Source organism: Lipotes vexillifer, unplaced genomic scaffold (assembly GCF_000442215.2).
Source record: "Lipotes vexillifer unplaced genomic scaffold, Lipotes_vexillifer_v1.1 scaffold945, whole genome shotgun sequence".
Classification (NCBI taxonomy): domain Eukaryota; kingdom Metazoa; phylum Chordata; class Mammalia; order Artiodactyla; family Lipotidae; genus Lipotes; species Lipotes vexillifer.
The window spans coordinates 390,173-406,580 of NW_006772158.1; the positions used below are offsets into that span (position 1 = coordinate 390,173).

A 16,408-nucleotide genomic window follows, 5' to 3' on the forward strand; every position below is an offset into this window, starting at 1 on the left:
TTAACTATCCGCTATTAACAAAAATAACAACTGTAACGGCATGTAGTGTTTTCACTGTATCTTTAAAAATGTCCAGTACCCAATCTGAAATAAAAAGAGGAAATTGTGACTCATGTTCAAAAGGAAAGGCAAGCAGTAGAGACAATCCACATATGTCTCAAATGTTGAAATTAGCAAACAAGAATATTAAAGCAGCGATTGCAACTATGCTTTAGTATAATAAAGCAAATACATTTATGTTGAATGGACAGGTAAGAAATCTCAGTACAAACATAGAAAATGTAAAAAAGAACCAATTTGAAATTCTAGAACTGAAAAATAAATTTCTGAATAACAAATCATTGTTTGTACTTAACAGGAGATTAGAGATAGCTGTAGTAGTGTCAGTAAATTTGATGATAGTCTAATAGAAATTATCCAATCTGAGAATAGAAAACATTGAAAAATAAAAAGTGTGCAGAACACTTGCTCTTCAGATCCTTTCCCAAATAAATCTGTGTAGTTATCCACCAAATACATGTAAAGAATAGGAATGTTTGATGATAGAGAAAAAAAAGTTGATAGAAACTCTCAGTTGGCCCAGTGTTTTGTAGTTAGCCATATACTAATCTTGCACATACTTTGATACATTTTTACCTTCTTACTTCATTTTTGTGGTGCTATTTTAAATTCCCTGGTTTTTAAATTTCAGATTCCAATTGTTCATTGCAGGAATTCAGTTGTTTTTTATGTTGACCTTGTATCCTGTGAACTTGCTCTAGGTAGCTTCTTTTTCATCTTTTAGATTTATTGGAATTTTCTACCTAATCTGGTTGTCTGCAAATAGGGTCATGTTTATTTCTTCCGTTCCATCTCTTTGCCTTTTAATTCCTTTTCTTGCCTCATTATGCTGGGTAGGACTTTCTGTATTTTCCATTATTATGTTGAAGAAGAATGATGATAGCAGACATCTTGGTGTTTCTGATGTTAGTGGGAAAGCGTTCAACTCTTTCACCATTAAGTATGATGGTTACTGTATAAGATTTTTGTAAATATTATGTCAAGTTGAGGAAGTTCCCCTCCTCTAGTTTTCTGAGTTTTTTCCCTAAAGTGGTATTTTTATTGAGATGGATGTAGATTCATATGCAGTTGTAACACACACACAGCTCTTACACACTTTTCCCAGTTTCTCACGATAGCAGCATTCTACAGGAGTATAACATATTGTCAGTTAACCACGTTATTGATATTTACCAATCTGATATAGATTTCCTCAGGTTTACTTGTACTTTTGTGTTTTTGTTAAGTTCTATACAGTTTGATTACCTTGAGTTGATTCATGTATCCACCACCACAGTCAACATGCAGATTCCTTATCTTGCCCTTTTATAATCATGCTCAACTCCCTACCCCTACTCCTACCTGTGCCTAACACCTGGAAATCACTAATTTGTCCTCCATTTCTAAATTGTTTTTCATTTTAAACATGTTCTATAAATGGAATCCTATAGTATATGACATTTGGGGATTGGGTTTTTTCACTTAGCAATCAATTCCCTTGGGATTCAGCCAGGTTGTTGCATGTGTCAATAGTTCTCTCCTTTTTATTGCAATGTGTAGTTTTCTATGGTATGGATGTACCACAGTTTAACCATTTACCCATTAAGGGACATCTGGGATGATCCCAGATTTGGGCTGTTACAAATAAAGCTGCTGGTAAACATTAGTGTGCAGGTTTTTGTGTCAACATAAGTTTTCATTTCTCTGGGATAAATACCCAGGAGTGGAGTTGGTGCGTCATAGGATGGTTGCATGTTCTTTTTTTTTTAAGGACACTCCTAAATTGTTTTCCAGAGTGGCTATACCATTTTATATTCTCACAGCAATGTAAGAAGGATCAATTTCTCTGCATCCTCTCTAGCATTTGGTTTTACCACTATTTTAAAAAAAATTTAGACATTCTGATAGATACCTAGTGATATCTCAGTGTGGTTTTAATTTGCATTTCCCTAATGACTACTAAAACTTTTAACACCATTATTGAGATATAATTTACTTACCATACAATTCACCAGTTTAAAGTGTGCAATTCAGTAGTTTTTAGTATGTTCACAAATACATGCAGCCGTCACCACAGTAAATATTATAATGTTATTATCACCTGAAAAAGAAACTCTGTACTCTTTAGATATTACCCCGTACCCCCAGCCTTAAGCAACCACTAATCTACTTTCTTGTCTTTATAGATTTCCCTATTTCAGACTTTCTTATGAATGGCATTCTACTACATGTGGTTCTTTGTGACTGGCTTCCTTCACTTAGTGTAATGTGTTCAAGGTGTATTTATGTTGTAGTGCATATTAGTACTTCATTTCTTTTTATGACCAAATAACATTCCTTTATATGGATATACCACATTTCTTTGATTTGTTGATGGACAATAACATCTTGTTTCTACCTTTTGGCTATTATGAATAATGCTGCTATAAACATTTGTGAACAAGTTTGTGTGTGGCCATATATTTTCATTTCTCTTAGGAGTGGAATTGCTGAGTTATATGGTAACTCTGTTAAATCCTTTGAGGAAATATCAAACTGTTTCCCAAAGTGGCTACACCATTGCACATTCCCCCCAGCAGTGTATGAGGATTCTGATTTCTCTGCATCCTTGCCAACAGTAGTTGTTATGACTTTTTAATTTTAGCCATCGTAGTACATGTGAAGTCGTGTCTTATTATGGTTTTGGTTTTCATTTTGCCTAATTGTTAATGATGTTGAGCATCTCTTCATGTGCTTATTGGTAGTTTGTATATATTCCTTAGAGAATTATCTATTTAGATCCTTTGCTCATTTTTAATTGATTTATCATTGATTTATAAGAATTCTTTATATATTCTAGACTTTTATTATGATAAAATAAACACAATATAAAATTTACTATTTTAACCAATTTTAAGTATACAGTTCTATGGCATTAATTACATTCACACTGTTGTGTAACCATCACTACCATCCATCTCCAGAACTTTTTCGTCTTCTCTACCTGAAACTCTGTACCCATTAAAATCACTAACTTCCCAATCCCCTTTACCCCCAGTCCCTGGCAACCACTATTCTACGTTCTTTCTCTATGAATATGACTACTTTAGGAACCTCATATAAGTGGGGTCATACGGTATTTGTCCTTTTGTATCTGGCTTATTTTACTTGGCATAATGTCTTCAAGGTTAATCAGTGTTGTAGCATGTATCAAAATTTTCTTCCCTTTTAAGGCTGAATAGCATTCTGTTGTGTATATGTATGTATTTCTTTAATTTTCTTGATGATGTCCTTTGAAGCACAAATGTTTTTAGTTTTGATAAAGTCCAGCATATCTATTTTTATTCTTGTTGCTCATACTTATGGTGTCATGTCTAAGGATCTGTTTCTAAATCTGGGGTCACAAAGATTTACCCCAATATTTTCTTCAAAGAGTTTTATAGTTTAGGCTCTTATGTTTAGGTTTTTAATGATGCATTTAGAGTTAATTTTTGTATGTGGTGTAAGGCAGGTCTCCAACTTAACTTTTTGCATGTGGATACACATTTGTGCCATACTGTTTGTTGAAAAGACTATTCCCTTTTTTGAATGGTCTTGGCATGCTGTTGAAAATCAGTTGACCATAGATATATGGGTTTATTTCTGAACTTTCATTTATTTTCGACTGATTCTTATATCTGTTCTTTTGCCTGTAGTACACTGTACTGATTTTAGTTGTTTTACACTAAGTTTTAAAATCTTGAAGTGCGAGTCTTCCTATTTTGTTTTTCCTTTTGAAGGTTTTTTTGACTATTCTGGGTCCATTTTTATTCTACGTGAATTTTAGAATGAGCTTGTCAATTTCTACAAAGAAGTCAAGTGAGATTCTGACAGGGATTGCCTTTTTTTAAAAATTGTAGATCAATTTGTGGAGTATTGCCATCTTAATGTTGTCTTTTATGTCATGACCATGCAGTGTTTTACCATTGATTTAAGTCTTTAATTTCTTTCAATGATGTTTTGTAGTTTTCAGAGTATAAGTTTTTAACTTCTCTTGTTAAATTTATTCCTAAGCATTTTATTCTTTTTGATGGTGTTATAAATGGATTGTTTTCTTTATTTTCAGATCATTCTTTGCAAGTGTACAGAAATACAGTTGACTTCTGTATATTGTTCTCACATCCTTCAACCTTTCTGAACTCATTTACTAGTTGTAATATTTTTAATGGATTTCTTGGGACTTTCTCTATTCAAGATAATGTCTCCAAAGACAGTTTTACTTCTTCCTTTTCAGTCTGGCTGCCTTTTATTTCTTTTCTCTTGCTTACTTGCTCTGGCTAGAATCTCCATTACAGTGTTAAATGGAAGTGGCAGGAGAGGATTTCCTTCTCGTATTCTGATCTTAGAGCAAAAGCATTCAGTCTTTTACCATTAAGTATGATGTTACCTGTGGGTATTTTGTAGCTTGTTGTGGAAGTTCCCTTTATTAAGAGTTTAAAAAAATAAATTATATTCTTTAGAGCAGTTTTAGGTACACAGAAAAATTGAGTGGAATGTACAGAAATTTCCTATTATGCGTCCACACACATGCACAGCCTCCCCCACTGTAAACATCCTGCACCACAGTTGTACATCTGTTACAGTTGATGAGCCTACAGTGAGTGACAAGTCATTATCATCTAAAACCCATAGCTTACATTGGATTTCACTCTTGATGTACATTCTAGGGATTTTGACAAATGTATAATGACATCTATCATTATAGTATCATACAGGTTAGTTTCACTGTGAAACCGTACACCTCAGATTGGGACTTGAACCCAATCCCGCCTCAGATGGGACTAAAACCCAGTTGTGCCTCAGATGGGACTTGAACCTGCAACCTCTGGCTTAGGAGGGAACTCAAACCCTCCCAAGCTGAAACCGCACACCTGGTCTCAGGACTCAGTGAAGCTCAGATTTTTATGTCTCATAACAGAAGGAATTCAGCGAGAGGCAAAGTGACAGGCAAGAAGTAGATTTATTAATGTAAGATGCATGTGAAGTATACAAGCAGGCAGGCAAGAGGGCTGTGCCCTGAGAACTAAGTTGGCTACATTTTTACAATCAAAGGAAAAGTGGGAAAGGAGAGAAGACCACCTTCTTCCTCTTCCTTTGTAAAGATGTTGCAGGAAAATGGGGTGCAAGAGGATGGTCATGTTCCAGGTCTTGGGTGAGTTCCTGGGATGTGTTGCCAAGTGAAGGTCCCTGGCTTCGTGCAGGAAAGAATTCAAGAGTGAGCCATAGTGAAGTGAAAGTAGGTTTATTGAGCGAGATACACATTCTGTAGGCAGAATGCGGTTCATCTCAGAAGGTAAGAGCAGCCCTGGGAGCTACACAATCCATAAGGTGTGGGCCACCTCAGAAGTAGAGAGGCCCTGGGGTGTGGGGGTGTTTATTTTTATGGGTTTGGTAATTTCATAGGCTAATGAGTAAGAGGATTATTCCAACTATTTTGGGGAAGGGGCAGGGATTTCCAGGAATTGAGTCACTGCCTACTTTTTGGCCTTTTATGGTTAGCCTAGGAACTGTCATGGTGCCTTGTGGGTGTGTCATTTAGCATGCTAATGTATTACAGTGAGTGTATAACAAGGCTTAAGGTCTACTGGAAGTCGAATCTTCCACCATCTTGGGCCTACTTGGTTCTAACCAGTTTTTGTTGTATCCTCAGTGGCTCTCATTCTTTTAATGATTGTGCCCTGCCACCCTCCCTCCTGTCTCAAGTGCACTAAAAATCCTCTGTCCCATCTATCCATCCTTCCCCCTGTCCCCGCCCCCAAATCCCTGGCAACCATTGATCTTTTTACTGTCTCCATAGTTTTGTCTTTTCCAGAACATCATATAGTTGGAATCGTACAGTATGTAATCTTTTCAGATTGGCTTTTTTCACATAGTACTATACAATAAATTTAAAGTTCCTTCATGTCTTCTCATGGCTTGGTAGCTCATTTCTTTTTAGAGCTGAATATTATTCCATTGATTGGATGTAACACAGTTTATCCAATTCACCTTTTGAAGGATATCTTGGTTGCTTCCAAATTTTGACAATTATGGGAAAAAAGCTACTTATGAAGGTGTTTTCTTTTTTCTTAAGGTTTTCAAAATAACATTTATTTCTTAAAAGTTAACATGTGCATAATAGGAAACCAAAGAACACAAGAAGCAAAAAACAAAGGCATCCTCCATCACAAGCAGTTTACCATTTGATGTGTCCTTCTAGGTCTCGTTTGTGTATTTAAACACAACTAAGCATCCATTTTTATGTAATTAAGATTATTCAGTTATGTATCATGCTTTTTCACACATCATGAATATTTACCATTTCAAAGTCCCAAAGCTATGAGTATTTTGATAACCAAAAATACACTACACCAACTCAATCTGGAAGGAAAAAAAATGTAATCCTTTTTTGGCGACAAAAACTTCAGAAAAGACAAAAATGGCAACAGGCCTCTAGATAAAGATATTGTCAGAGTTATGATTAAAATACTACATTCCCTTAATGTTCAATTAAAAATGAGGCATAAAGCAACAGAGTACCCAAAGTATAATGCTTTTAAGAGGATTCATTATCTGATCTAAACTATTAAAGTATTAGCAAGGAGGTATGTTTCCACTGAATTACTTAACAATGTATTCCTATAGTACAGCTAAGAGATGCACACACATCAATGGTTATCATCAAAATATAAAAAGGAACACATTCACATACTTCCCTCCCTTTTATACTTCCTTCTGCCCCTCTGCTGCCAACCTAATGAACAAGTCCTGGTGTACATTTCTCAGATGGTTTAACAATTCCATGTCCAAGATGCTACTTTTTTACCAATTATAACAAAGATATTTACAAATTGGTTAATTCACTAGCTCTACTTTTTATCATACATTGTCACCTCAGGACTTCTAAAAAGCCTAGATGTTGCAAAATAATGAATGAACCTTGTCCATAGTAAGCATTGGTACTTTACAAAAATGCACATTTAGACCTATGGTTATAACCTAAAACTGTCTTCTAGATATGGAGATATTAGCTAAGAGCCCTTCCCTTCACCCTTCCTCTTACCCCTCCTCCAGCATATCAGCAACTAAGTACAGGACTATATCTAGCTCCAAGAGGTGGATTAACATAGATGCTCCCAGAAGACACAGCCCTTCCTAAAAACCAACAAAAGGGCATTTATTAAGGGGTTATTTTACTACCTCTACTTTTAATATACTTTGGGCATTAGGACTTGCTTATTCTTTGATACACAGCAATATTAACTAAAACACACAAATAGAACAATGGTTAGACAATCTGAACTTGTCTAAAGACTCATGGGCACATATCCCTTCTCTGTACTTCCTTCCTTGTCTGCTCCCGCCTCCCCACCACCCAGTGAATAGTCAGCATACTCTACAAGACTCAAGTTTAACAATTTCCACTCCCCCAATACAACCATTCCTATGAATTAACAGAAAAAACATAGTTAAAAGGTGTTACTTTTAACTGTTTTCAACATATGTTGTGTACTTTTACACATCTAGAAAGATTAGATGTTTCAAATACAGATTTAAGTTTGTCCACTATGTATACATGTAGTAGCACTGAAGAAACTGCACACAAAGGCTATAGTCACAAAGTGTCTCCTAAACAGGAACACTCTGGCCTAGAAGCTTCCCCTTCTCATCTCTATCAACCCAGTGGACAAGAATAATAAGCATCTGTAATGTTTAGAGGGGATTTTAACAATTTTACTTCCTCCAGTTGTTTTCAGAAGTCTTTCCTGTGAATTTTAACACGAAGTGTACACAATGTATTTATCGGCTATTTTTGTCATACACTGGCAACCTCTTTAACATCTAGGAAGACTAGATGTTGTAAATTTGGACCCTCTGTCCTTTATGTACACTATGTACACAGCCAAGTAAAACAAAACGCAGAGACACACCAGACAATGGTTAGTCTTGGTATAAAGCCCTTTACACTTTCTTCTTTCTCCCTGAACCAGCACAAATAAAATAATGTGTACTGCTCAGAGAGGTGGTTTGATCATTTTGATCACTCCATTTCTAAAAGACAGTATTTCATATGAATTTTAACAAAAGGATATATCTACAAAATATGTTACTTCACTACCTCTACTTTTAACATACTTTGTGCACTTCTAAACATCTAGAAAGACTAGATGTTTCAAATAAGGACTAAAGTTTGTCCACTATATACACAGTAGTGTTGAATAAACTACACACATGTAACAATGGTTAGGTCTGAAAGTGTCTTCTACATAGGAACATTCTAATCTAGAACACTTCATTTCTCCCAGTACCTCCTTTCTTCCATCCATCCAACATTGGGCAAGTACAGGCACAGATGTCACTTAGATGTGATTTACAATTTCACTTCCAAAGGCCCTTTTCAGAAGATGGCCTTTCAATGAATTTTAACACAGTGTACAAAATGTGTTAGTTTACTAACTCTACTTTTGTCATACATTGGCAACCTCTTTAATATCTAGAGACTAGATATTATAAAATTGGGACCCATTGGTCCAGTATATACAAAATATATACAGTAAAGTTAAACAAAATGCATGTAACATATAGAGCAATGGATAAGTTGAAATGTTCTAGTACCTGCTAGCAAAACATCTTTTGCAGTCTTCCCTCCCACCTCCCTAAACCCAATGAACAAGCACAGAGTATACTGTTCAGAGAGGAGGTTTAACAATTCCATTTCCAAAAACAGTATTTCCCATCAGTTTTTAAAAGCTATTTACAAGAAGCATTATTCTACTAAAACTACTTTTAAATACATCAAGCACTTCTAAACATCTAGAAAGAATAGATATTTCATATAAGAACTTACTTGTCCACTATGTACACAGCACTGTTAAATAAAATTGCATACATGTAACAATGGTTATAATCTGAGGTATCTTCTAAATATGACCATTTTGGCCTGAACCATTTCCTCCATCACTTCTTCTCTCCACCGCCAATCCATTGGACAAGTACATGCATATGTAATGCTTAGAGGTGGCTGAACAAATTCATATCCAAAAGTCATTTACAGAAGACAAGCTTTCCTATGAATTTCAATAAAGTATACAAAATGTGCTAATTTTACTACTTTGTCATACACTGGCAACCCCTTTAACATCTAGAGACTAGATGTTGCAAAACTAGGACTCAATTTGTCCATTATATACACTATATACACAGCAAAACAAAATGAACATACAAAAAATGGTTTTGTCTGAAAATGTCCTGGTATGAACACACTAGCATATTACCTTTTGCAATTCTTTCCCTCCCTCCTCCAAACCACTGAACAAGTATAGACAATAGTATACTGCTCAGAGAGGTGGTTTAACATTTAACATTCCCAAAGACAGTACTTCCTGTGAATTTTAGCAAAAATATATTTACAAAGTGATATTTTACTACCTCTACATTTAACATACGTTGGGCACTTCTAAACATCTAGATGGACTAGATGTTTCAAATAAGGACTTAATTTGTCCACTATATACAGAGCAGTACTGAATAAACGGCACACATGTAACAGTTGTAATCTGAAACTGTCTTCAAAATACCAGCATTCTAGCCATTTTAAGACCAACCCCCTTCTCTCTCTCCCCCCTCCACCCACCCAGAGGGCTATCATGCTCAAATTTTCAGAAGACAATCTTTCCTAGAAATTTTAACACAAAATGTATTATTTACTATATTTTTGTCATACACTGGCAACCTCTTTAACATCTAGAAAGACTAGATGTTGTAAATTAGGACTCATTTGTCCATTATATACACTATATACACAGCAAAGTGAAACAAAATGCAGGAACATATCTTGCCTCACTGTAAACACACTGGCACAGAGTTCTTTGCACTTCCTTCTCCTCCCCGCGACCTTGAACCAGTGCACAAACAAACACAGTGCATACTGTGTACTGTTCAAAAAGGTGGTTTGGCCACCCCTCCCCCCACAAAACAACATTTCATACGAATTTTAACAAAAAGATATTTACAAAATGTCTTTTTACTACCTCTACTTTGAACATATATCAGGCACTTCAGAAGATCTAGAAAGACTAGATATTTCAAAAAAGTACTTATTGTCAACTACACATACAGTAGTAAGGAGTAAAATGCACACACAAAACAATGGTTCTAATATGCAAATGTCTTCTAACTGTGACCAGTCTGGCACAGAACCACCTTTCCTTCCTCCTCAACGTCTTCCATTCCATGTCTTCTAACCCACTGAACAAACATGGACTTCTGTGGCTCCTGATGTCGCCTCTAGAGGTGGTCAAACAACTCCATTTCGAAAAGTCATTTCCAGAAGACATTTCTTTTCTATGTTTTTTTTAAAGAAACAAATGGGCATTTACAAGACATGTGACTTTAACTCTATCATACGTCGGCAACCTCTTCACATCTAGAAGGCCTATATGTAGCAAAAAGTTTTCTTTCCAAAGGTTAGGGGGAAAGTTGAGAGCAGCTTTTTCATATTATATACACAGGCCTTCTATAAACGGCCAGTAAATCTTCCCAAAGGGTGCCTGGCACTTCCTATTGGCCACATGTAGTACGTTATAATACCATTTCTATGTTCCGACATCGAGGTCTTGGTAGAACGACGACCAACCGCCCAATGACCCGCTAACGTTCCACCCGTCGTCGACCGGGGCTCCGCTCACCTTCCGGGCCCGTTAAGACCTTTGTCCGTCGTTGTCCGGACGAGGTGAAGTCTCGTCCAACTGGGGTAGAGAGGTCACCTCAGCTCCCGGATCCGCGCGGGCTCCAAGGCCTAAGGGTGGCTGAGCTGGCGTCCACGTAGAGCCCCCTTCCTGGGCCCTCAAGGCTCTAATGGCCCTCCGCAGCGTTCCAGTGGCCGCCATTCTTCTCGCCCTGCCACGCCCGACGCCCAAAGGCGCCATGTTCTTGGTGGCCTGCCAGAGGCTTGCCTAACCCCTGCAGCGTGGGGTCAAGAGACCGGCGGTAGGTGGGATCTGGGCTCCGAGGGGCCGCCGCCATTAGGTCGCGGAGGTGGGGTTGCGGGAGCAGTTCATTGCTGCTTCCAGGCTCGGGCCCTGCCAGTGGGCGGCTGCGGCAAGGGCTCTGGGGCTCGGTAAGACACAGCCTGAGCTTGTCCCGGGGCCCCCCCAGTTCACCTGCCGACCAGAGGCCAGAGGGCCTGGAGGGCCCCGGGCTAGAAGGCTGTGATCCGCTTCTCACTGCGCTCTCTGCCAGAACTCGAAGGTGTTTATATAAGTAAAAATATTTAAAAACATGTGTGTGCAGTTTTTTGAGTGGACTTTATTTTCAACTTATTTGGGTAAATATCAAGGGGTGTGACTGCTGGATCATGTGGTAAGAGTTTGGTTAATTTTGTAAGATATTGCCAAAAGTGGCTGGACCATTTTGCATTTTTTTGAGTGGTGAATGAGAGTTCCTGTTTCTCCACATCCTTACCAGCATTTTGTGTTGTCAGTGTTCTGCATTTTGTCCATTGTAATAGGTATATAGTGTTATCTTATTTTTTAAATTTCCACTTCCCGAATGACATATGATGTGGAGCATCTTTTCATATGCTCATTTTCCATTTGCATGTCTTTGGTAAAATGTCTTCAGATCTTTTGCCTGCTTTTAATCATGTTGTTTATATTATTATTGTTGAGTTTTGGGTTTTTTATATATTTTAGATAGTAGTTCTTTATTAGATATGTCTTTTGCAAGTATTCTCTCGTAGTCTGTAGCAGAAAGACATGTCTTTCATTCCTTTGAAGTTTGCTAGTATTTTATTAAGGAGTTTTACATCTGTATTCATAAGTGATGTTGGTCTTTTTGTGGTATCTTTTCTGGTTTGGTATGATACTGGTCTCATTGAATGAGTTGGGATGTGTTCCCTCCCTTTTTACTAGAAGAGTTTGTGAAAAATTGGTGTTAATGCTTTTTTTTTTTTTTTTTTCGAATGTTTGGTGTAATTTGGTGGTGAAACCATCTGGACCTTTGCTTTTCTTTGTGGGTAGTTTTTTGATTACCAATTCAGTCTTTTCAGTTATAGGTCTATTCACATTGTCTCTTTATTCTTGTGTCAACTTCAGTAGTTTGTGTGTGTTTAGGAATTTGTCCATTTCATTTAGGTTATCTTATTTGTTGGCATACAGTTGTTCATGATATTTCTTTATAATCCTTTTATTTCTTTAAGGTAAGTAGTGACATCCTCTCTTTAATTTTTCATTCTAGTAATTTGAGTCTTGTCTCCTTTTTTTCTTGGTCCATCTAGCCTAAGTTTTTTTTTTTTCAGTTTTATTCATCTTTCCAAAGAACTTATTTTGGTTTTGTTGATTTTTGTCTGTTGTTTTCTATTCCCTGTTTCATTAATTTCTACTCTAATCTTTATTATTTCCTTCCCTCTGCTTCCCTTAGGAAGTTGTTTTTCTTTTTTTAGTGTCTTATGGTAAAGAAAAATACAATTAATGTGATTTTATTTTCAGTAGAAGATGGAACTTAAATTTTCTTCTAAGAGAAAAACCTTGAACAATTACAGTAGGAAATATTTTGATTACAAACTGCTCTTTTCAGAAATGCTGTTTCAGAAGGGATTAGTGTGTCAAAAGAGTGATTTTAATCAGAAAACATTTTTTTTGGTTTTTTACATGAATTTCTTTTTAACATCTTTACTGGAGTATAATTGCTTTACAATGGTGTGTTAGTTTCTGCTTTTTAACAAAGTGAATCAGTTATACATATACACATGTTCCCATATCTCTTCCCTCTTGCATCTCCCTCCCTCCCACCCTCCCTGTCCCACCCCTCCAGGTGTTCACAAACCACCGAGCTGATCTCCCTGTGCTATGTGGCTGCTTCCCACTAGCTATCTATTTTACGTTTGGTAGTGTATATATGTCCGTGCCACTCAGAAAACTCTTTTTTTTTTTTTTTTAATGACTCTACTTCCCAAAGCAATCTATAGATTCAATGCAATCCCTATCAAACTACCACTGGCATTTTTCACAGAACTAGAACAAAAAATTTCACAATTTGTATGGAAACACAAAAGACCCCGAATAGCCAAAGCAATCTTGAGAACAAAAAATGGAGCTGGAGGAATCAGGCTGCCTGAGAAAACTCTTTTTTAACCAAAGCAATATTATTTTTTTTAAAAAAATTTTATTGTGGAGTATAGTTGATAGAAAACTCTTATATTTTAATGTGAGTAAAGTACTACCAATACTGCCATACTACATATCTTTGATAAAGGTGGCAGGAACGTACAGTGGAGAAAGGGCAGCCTCTTCAATAAGTGGTGCTGGGAAAACTGGACAGGTACATGTAAAAGTATGAGATTAGATCACTCCCTAACACCATACACAAAAATAAGCTCAAAATGGATTAAAGACCTAAATGTAAGGCCAGAAACTATCAAACTCTTAGAGGAAAACATAGGCAGAACACTCTATGACATAAATCACAGCAAGATCCTTCTTGACCCATCTCCTAGAGTAATGGAGATAAAAACAAAAATAAACAAATGGGACCTAATGAAACTTCAAAGCTTTTGCACAGCAAAGGAAACCATAAACAAGACCAAAAGACAACCCTCAGAATGGGAGAAAATCTTTGCAAATGAATCAACTGACAAAGGATTAATCTCTAAAATTTACAGGCAGCTCATGCAGCTCAATAACAAAAAAATAAACAACCCAATCCAAAAATGGGCAGAAGACCTAAATAGACATTTCTCCAAAGAAGATATACAGACTGCCAACAAACACATGAAAGAATGCTCAACATCATTAATCATTAGAGAAATGCAAATCAAAACTACAATGAGATATCATCTCACACCAGTCAGAATGGCCATCATCAAAAAATCTAGAAACAATAAATGCTGGAGAGGGTGTGGAGAAAAGGGAACACTCTTGCACTGCTGGTGGGAATGTGAATTGGTTCAGCCACTATGGAGAACAGTATGGAGGTTCCTTAAAAAACTACAAATAGAACTACCATATGACCCAGCAATCCCACTACTAGGTATATACCCTGAGGAAACCAGAATTCAGAAAGAGTCATGTACCAAAATGTTCATTGCAGCTCTATTTACAATAGCCCGGAGATGGAAACAACCTAAGTGCCCGTCGTCGGATGAATGGATAAAGAAGATGTGGCACATATATACAATGGAATATTACTCAGCCATAAAAAGAAACGAAATTGAGCTATTTGTAATGAGGTGGATAGATCTAGAGTCTGTCATACAGAGTGAAGTAAGTCAGAAAGAGAAGGACAAATACCGTATGCTAACACATATATATGGAATTTAAGAAAAAAAAAATGTTATGAAGAACCTAGGGGTAAAACAGGAATAAAGACAGAGACCTACTGGAGAACAGACTTGAGGATATGGGGAGGGGGAAGGGTGAGGTGTGTTAGGGCGAGAGAGAGACATGGACATATATATACTAACAAACGTAAGGTAGATAGCCAGTGGGAAGCAGCCGCATGGCACAGGGAAACCGGCTCGGTTCTTTGTGGCTGTCTGGAGGGGTGGGATAGGGAGGGTGGGAGGGAGGGAGACAAAGAGGGAAGAGATATGGGAACATATGTATATGTATAACTGATTCACTCTGTTATAAAGCAGATACTAACACACCATTGTAAAGCAATTATACCCCACAAAAGATGTTAAAAAAAAAAAACATACTACATAGATTGCAAAATGGGTCCATGGAATCATAGGTATTGGTGTTCTATTTGATAATGCACCAAAGAGATAAATAATGTTTTTACTTCTTCTCTTTTAAGATAAAGTCAGTGGTTCTGGAAATAACTCTGATATGATGGAAAACAGCAAGGAAGAGGTAAGAATAATTTTAAGCATTTAAAAGATATTTATTAATTAATGCTAATCAACTAGAATATGTCATCATGTTGCTTTTATTTAATACATGCATGTGTTTGAGTTTGCTGTTATACCCAAGTATTATTACAGTACTTCATTTTGGGTCGTCCACGTTTTGATGGTGTTCATTGTTTTTCTTATTGTTGTGGTTTGCTTCAGCTGTATAGCTAAAGTCAGACAACTGAAGGCTTGCTAACAGATAGGTATTTGAGTGTTATTATATTGCAACAGTGGTGCCCAAGGTGGTTGTTATGGGCATAACCCCATGGTTCTGAGATCTCTCAAAACTGAATATTTTAGAGTCTCTTAAGCAGTATTATTGGAACCCATCCTGAGGTCCTTCACCTGATACCCCAGCCTACACTACAGTTTTAGGTTTCTTCCCACCTAGTGTAAAAAATTTAATCCAATAAAATATACTGATTATATTGGCAAAACCAAGGTAAATTTAGTATCTCAAAGGAAATCGTAGAAGGTACTCTGTGCCATATGTTAGGATAGAGAAAATGACACATGTTTAGATCCTTAAAACTCTCTGGCTCTGTTGGGATCTGATTACCTCTACACCTTTGTTTTGTCTTTGTTGGCTTAGGCCAAGATCATGATATAGCAGTGTATCATCTTCTGTACCTCAAAATTCAACAGTAACAATTTAATGAAAAATATTAATCTTAAATCAAGGAAACTTGAGAGTAAATTAGAATTAGTTTTTGAATTTCCTTTTAGAAAAATATTTTAGGCATAAAAATTACATCTCATTCTATCGCTATATTAGAGATCTTGGTATAGGGAAACAGTTAATTGTAGGGATGTTTCTCTGAGAGTTTTACTCACCTTTGTATTTATTTCTCACATTTAGGGAGCTAGCTCTTCAGAAAAATCCAAATCATCAGGATCATCACGATCAAAGAGGTTGGTTGATGTTGAAGGGAAAAAAGTTACTTTCTTTTTCAGGTTGTTTTATTTTCTTTTTCTTAGAATAATCTTTTTTTCTAAACTTAAAGCACTCTGTTCTCAGTAAACTATTTTATACAAACATATATATTTTTAAAAGGGCAGTATAGTATAATGAATCTCTTGTATCTATCACTTGACTTTTAATTTTAATTAAAAATTTCCCAGGAGGGGATTTATTATATATTAGTGGCCCTGGCAATATGTAGATAATTTCTGTCAGATAATATATGTGCTTTAAAAAAAAGGAGAAAAGGGGAAATGAAATGTTGAATGCCTCATGAGGCAATATGAGTTTTTTAGGGTTATATGAAATTGTCTAGGATGGGGACTGGTAGCCATCATAGTTATGAGGAAGTTATAAGAAGATCAAAGAGTGGTTAAAATACTTGTCTGTGTTAAATTGTCAAAATGGATTGTATGTAACAACTGAAACTACTTCAAAGCATAATGTAATGCATAATATAACTGTGGAGTGTAGTTTGTATTAGAAGTTTGCAATTTATTCTATTGGACTTTTAC

The 16,408-nt window shown here is 36.4% G+C and overlaps 1 protein-coding gene across 1 annotated transcript in view; it reads left to right on the top strand.

Moving 5' to 3' along the window:
• Positions 1–16,408, top strand: part of ATRX (ATRX chromatin remodeler) — a 247,014-nt gene that overhangs the window by 60,556 nt on the left and 170,050 nt on the right. The window contains exons 3-4 of the mRNA XM_007447355.1: positions 14,836–14,891; positions 15,792–15,844. Coding sequence (XP_007447417.1) covers positions 14,836–14,891; positions 15,792–15,844 — 109 coding nt within the window. The remainder of the gene's footprint in view (positions 1–14,835; positions 14,892–15,791; positions 15,845–16,408) is intronic.